Source organism: Chinchilla lanigera, unplaced genomic scaffold (genome assembly GCF_000276665.1).
Source record: "Chinchilla lanigera isolate Chin_1 unplaced genomic scaffold, ChiLan1.0 scaffold00062, whole genome shotgun sequence".
In the NCBI taxonomy this organism is placed as follows: Eukaryota; Metazoa; Chordata; class Mammalia; order Rodentia; family Chinchillidae; genus Chinchilla; species Chinchilla lanigera.
The window spans coordinates 11,717,246-11,723,245 of NW_004955463.1; the positions used below are offsets into that span (position 1 = coordinate 11,717,246).

Consider the following 6,000-nt stretch of genomic DNA (forward strand, 5'->3'; position numbering starts at 1 on the left):
TACGATTTTAGCGAACAGATCCCTCCAGTAGTAATTTACTAACTTGAAGCTAAACTTTGTCTTAGAATGATGAATACTGTCTTTTTCTCTCCCAGATCAGTTGCTTCCTTTAAAATGTCATTTTAAAATTAATTTTGATTTTTAAAAATAGCCCTCCAATGCAGCCCTAATAATGATTATGTTTTCATAGGCCTTCAGTTCTTCAAGTCTACTTTGATCATTGTTCTGGGACATGATTGGTGTCTTGCTTCAAATGTATATGAGTGTTGTATGGGGGATTTAATTTTTCCTGTTGATAATTGGCAGTGATCAGGGTTGTGGTTCTGGAGTTTTGCTAATTGGCATATAGGAGACTAAATGCAGATGAATCAGGCAGCTATATATGTTAATTGCAGCCAATTACATTCACCAAAAAGAAATGTGGGTCTTGGAGAAAGTGATAAATACAACATTTACCCTCTCAAAGAATAGGGTATACACATCAAACTCATGTGAAGTCGCAAACTGAGCCACTTCGCCTAAGTTTCCATCTTCTCTTTCTAGCTCAGGCTCGGCTCTTATGAGACTCATTGTGTACTGGTTAAATGGTTTGGTCAGTGCCCCCTCTTTTCTCATCCTCATTTGTTAGCGTACGTTTGTGTGTGTCTGTGTGTGTGTATGTGTGTGCATGTGTGCACTTTTTTATACACATTGAAGAAGTGCCAAGACCTGTCCATTCCTTTCCTGTGTTTGTTTCAAGTTCACCAGAGAAAGTGAGGAGATGAAATTGAGATGAAACAGATTTTTCTTTTTCTCCCTCTCTGACTTGAGAAGTAATCTGGTTGAGAACTAAAGTTCTTATAGCACTGTCAGTGACTCCCACACAGTTCCTCTGTGAAAGGGGTATTTTCAAAGCTCCTGACAAGATGCAATGGGTAAGATTGAAGCTCTTTACTGTGAATGAATTAGGGGGAAAATAAGCATGGGTATTGAAATGTATTCCCTGTTAGTTTGCAGGACATAAATGCAAAATATGCTCTGGGGAGCTGAAGTGTAAAGAAAGCAGAGCATAGAAATTAGATTGCTCTAATACCATCCATCCTAACTTGTCATATGGTGTGCTCTAGGAATCATTTATTATGCAAAATATGAAACAGGAAACTCAGACAGGTGGTTCTGTTGTCATATCAAATAAAAGGCTGCCAGAGTAGCAGGTGGAATGGGGGGGATACATTTTTCTTTAATCAGAGATAACTGATGAATGACATATTGAAAATGGATATTTCTTTAAGAGACCAGAGACATAAAGCTTTCCTACAGTGCCTCTCACTTTCCATAATATATCACTTACCACCAGCCCACCCCTCTACTACCCTTCATTATTGACTTCTTCAGTCTCCACACACAATTTGCATGTTTGGGTAGGAAGAGGGAAATATGCTTGAAAGAAAATAATAGCACTTCTGAGCAAAGAAGGGAGGAAAATAGTTTAAAGCTTCAGTGATCCTATGGATTCAAATTGAATTTAGGAATATCATAAATAATGTTTCAGTATTAACACAGAGAATCAAACCGACTTGAAAGGAATGAGATATGATGCATTCTGCAAACATTCTTTCTCAGCTGTCCTCTTACATATTTCTTCCCTTTGGGTCTGGAAGTAGAGCATTAGGATGTGACAATCTGCACAAGATAACAAGACTCTAAGCCCAGCCTTTTCACTGAGAATTTTGAATTCTATATGTTCCATCATTCATATATTCCTATGTTCACTGGGTTTCCACTCTGGGCCAGGCAAGCACTAGTGTTGTTGAGGTAGTGGGCATTATTGCGTGCTGATGGCCTGCTGTGTTCTACATGTGAAGGATAGGAATTGTATGTCTCTTTGTCTTCATGGCCTAGAAAGCCTAAAAAGGGGCAGCAGAGAGAAAGTGCTATGGCAAACTGTAATAAGGCAGAAGGAAGAGGGCACAGCTCAGGCTGACTCCCAGGCACAGGGAAAACTCTGCTTTACAATGTGTGTCCAATGGCAGGGAAAGGGATAATGGTGGCCACGCCACTGGGCAACTGCATTTAAGGAAGAATGGAACATGGAAGGAGGCACCTGATGGGAGGTCCCCAAGTGTGGCAATTGCATTTCTCCTAATATTGACGTGAAGGTCCAGAATATAGATGAACATCCCTGCTAAAAAAGCAGTGAGCAAGGTTTAAATGTGCCTCCTTCTTGGAGATAGTGAAAGATATTAATGACAAGTAGCATGTTACTGAACAATGCGTATAAATGTAAATCAGAAATAACTTGTGTTACAGAAAGTCTTGCATTCTCTGACTCTGTACCTGTTAGCAGACATATTGAAGATACTTGGAAAACCTGTCATCTTTAAGTTGTTAGCAAATTGAAAGCTTTCTGTATAATGAATTCTAATGAAAGGGGAAAATGTGAGCCATGCTTTATTAAAATATAGGAAGATGCATGAGATTTGATTTTGTCAGTAACTTACTGTTTTGGTATTTTATTTCTTTTTATAAATAAGAGGCAACACTAAAGAGAATCCCAGATCTCCACAAGTGTCTCTTTGGCCAAAGTGATCTACTTTCTTCATGGAATTGAAGAAGAAAAAAAGGGACATTAAATTATGCCTTTCTGTGACTTCTCTCCTTTCATGACATGATTTTACTAAAGTAGGGTGGGTGGGATTTTTATTTGATGTTGAAGTGAATATGACTACATCAGCTTTGGCCTTAACTCTTCCCAAGTTCTATTTGCTAACTTAAGACCATGTTGGTTATACAATAACCTAGAACATTCCTAGGTTCACCAGATGCTTTTACCTTTTCTATTTTGCTAATAAAATGCAGTAGTCCTCTGAACACAGCTCTCAGCCTACTTCCTGATGCGTACTTTGTAAGACAATTTCATACTAAATTGAAGGAAAGAATTAGCACATCCATCATCCATTAACTTTCTTGCAAGTTAATGGAAGTAACATTTATATTCTGGAGCAAATTTACTGATATGTTGATAAATTCATATATCCAGGTAAGCTTAATAATAATTGGTTTTAGGATACCCATTCTTTTAAGAGAACTTAAACATATCAGGAGGTAAAGAAAGTCTAAAACATCAACTAGTGTGGGAGTAGAGTTCAGTGACAGAGCACTAGTCTAATCTACAGGCGGTCTGGATTCAATCCCTGGGACCACAAAACAAACAAAGAAATAAATAAATAGACTAATTTGAACACTCAGCTGAATAATATGCCTCTTTTTATGTACCTATTACAAAACTGCATTCTCATTATCTTGGGGGATTTCACAAATTGCCAGGAGAAGGTCTTTTTTTGTAGGCATCTATAAAGTGCTCAAGCAGGGTGCTTCAAAATAATTGGAAAATCCATGAATAACCTCCTGGCTTTTTCTGTTTTAGGGGTGAGTTTACTCATACCACATGGCGCCATCCCAGAGGAAAATTCTTGGGAGATTTACATGTCCATCAACCAAGGTGAACCCAGGTGAGAGACAGAGAAGGAAAGTATATTAATGACATCTTAAATATGGATTGTGACTTTTGCTGAAGTTATAAAGTTAATGAGACATGGTAGGAATAGGTAAGATAGTTTGCTGCTATCTAATATAGGGAGTCTGTAGAAGGAAAAATCAGCTACAAAGCCATTAGAGAGAGTGAAAACATACATGGCTTCACATTTTATAGTCACTGGTATCTAAACAGCAGATACCAAAAGGGAAAGAGTTGGTAGACAGGTCATAAGCACGGCCTTTCCATAAACATTGACTGCCCCAGCTAGACTGCCTCTCAAAAATAAATAAAATTATCCCTAAAGATGCTCTTCAGTTCCAGGTATTATGTAAATTCATGCAGTGGTTGACTCATGACTGTCGAAGGCCAGCAAAAAACCTGCTCTGTATAAGCTAAGAGACAATTTCTTAAGTAATTTTCCTCTATGTAAAATAAATATGGTCTAAACTTCAATAGCTTTCAAGTCTGAGAAATTTCAGCAGCGTTAAATTCAATTACATGAACAAATACAAATCTTGTATTTTAATGAAAGTAGTTGGTTATTTTCTTAGTGCAACTATAATATTTGTAGAAATGTTGCCTTCCTCCACACATGATAAACCTAACTCCTCTTTAGAAGGAAATTTGTCTCATAAACTGGATACATACCTCTGGCATTTTTAGTCATAACATCTTGGTTATTTTAGAATAGATTTTTTGTTGTTGTTAGCAAAAAAAAAAAAATATGTAAAAGAAAAACACTGGAAAGAAAATCAGCTGAAGAAACAGATGGTTTAAACAGATTTTGATAGCTATTTCTATAAAATGGTGTGTGAGTACCCAGTGGTTCTAACTTTCTGCTCTATAGAGTTTGAGAGAAGTGGAAGAGAAAGTTCTGCCCAAGCATTGTTGATGAGGTTCCTAGAGGATGCACATGTAGCTGTGTTGTGTTGGCTGCTTATGTTTTTTTCCCTGTGGAGCTCCGTGGTTTTCCCTGTGTGCCTGGAAAGGTGGTGATATCTAGCAACCTCCTACTTGGCAAGCGGGGGAATCTGAGACTCAGGAAGGTTTGAAGAGTATGTCTAAAACTCTTATGTGAATAACTGAAGAGACCTAAATTTGGAGGAGTACTTCAGATTATAGTTACCTCTTTTTTAACCTTGATTTACCTTTGAAACCATAGCTGTTTGAAATTAAGGTCATGATCAATTGCACATGTGTTTTAAACACATCATCCTGCAAAATTCCAGTACAGTAATCCCTCTGCATCCATAGGAGATTGTTCCAGGGCCTCCCAAGGATATAATATCCGCAGATGTTTAATTCCCTTATATAAAATTGTATAGTTTTACAAATAACCTACATACATCCTCCTGCATACTTTAAATCATCTCTACATTACTTATAAGATCTAATACAATGTAAATGCTGTGCAGTTATTATACTATGTTGCTTAGCACATAAAAAGAAAAATTCCATGCATTTTGGTGCTTTTCAGATATTTTTAATCTAAGGCTTATCGAGTCAGCATATGTGGAACCTGAGGCCACAGAATACTGACTGTATAAACCAGTACCCAGTCAGTCTCCCCGCACCCCCGTTCTTCATTGCAATCGATCCACTGAGCCTGTGTTCAGCACCTTCTGCTCAAACCCATCCCCAGTGTCTTCCTCATTACATAAGAACCAACCTAGGGCTATTTCATATTTTCCAAATACCTAATTTACAGCTTACCACAATCCCTGTCTCTTACTAGAGGGTGCCTCTTCTTAAGAGGTCAGAGCTAGAATGTGCCAAACGGCATCAAGCACAAGGATTTAAGTAAAATGTCTCAAAAAATCTCAGAAAGGAATGATCAGCTGGGACACCCTGCAGTTTGAAGATGCAAGGGAGAAAATACCTATGATCTTGCTAGAGCCCCAAGTCCATGAAAGACATGCTCGCCTAATGAGGTTACTCCCTGGGCCAGATGAGCTTTGTGAGTTCCATGGTAACCAATTTTGTTTATCCATCTATGTCTAGGGTGAGTTCATTACTGCTGTCTAGGAAGTGGATGGAAACAAGAACAATTTATCTAAGACTTTCGATCTGTGAGGGGTGCATTTCCCTATTCAACTGTGGTAAAAATAAAATTGTACAGGGTACACATTCCTTTTCACATTGCTGAGAGCTTCTCCAATGTTCCTGTCTCTTAAGGAAATGACGAGTCTGCGGGCTATGGGACATTTAGCTTTCTTGGCAATCCTCATTCCCTATTCAGGGGCACCAAACTAGTTACAAAAACACTAATAATAGTAAATGTCTCTCCTATCATGGTTTTTTTAAAGCTGGGATGATATTTTTTTTATTTTAAAAATTAAAGGAGGAAAACATTAACAGACAGACAACCTTTTACAAAATAGGAGATCAGTACAGACAATACAGAGTTACAAACAAAGTGGTAGGAAATTAACAATGCTTGTTGTATTACATATTGATATCTTCAAAGTGGTTTCTCATGAAAA

General features: G+C 37.8%; 1 protein-coding gene across 1 annotated transcript in view; it reads left to right on the plus strand.

The window, feature by feature from the left end:
• Positions 1-6,000, plus strand: part of Unc5d (unc-5 netrin receptor D) — a 380,937-nt gene that overhangs the window by 313,082 nt on the left and 61,855 nt on the right. The window contains exon 14 of the mRNA XM_013521490.1: positions 3,407-3,491. Coding sequence (XP_013376944.1) covers positions 3,407-3,491 — 85 coding nt within the window. The remainder of the gene's footprint in view (positions 1-3,406; positions 3,492-6,000) is intronic.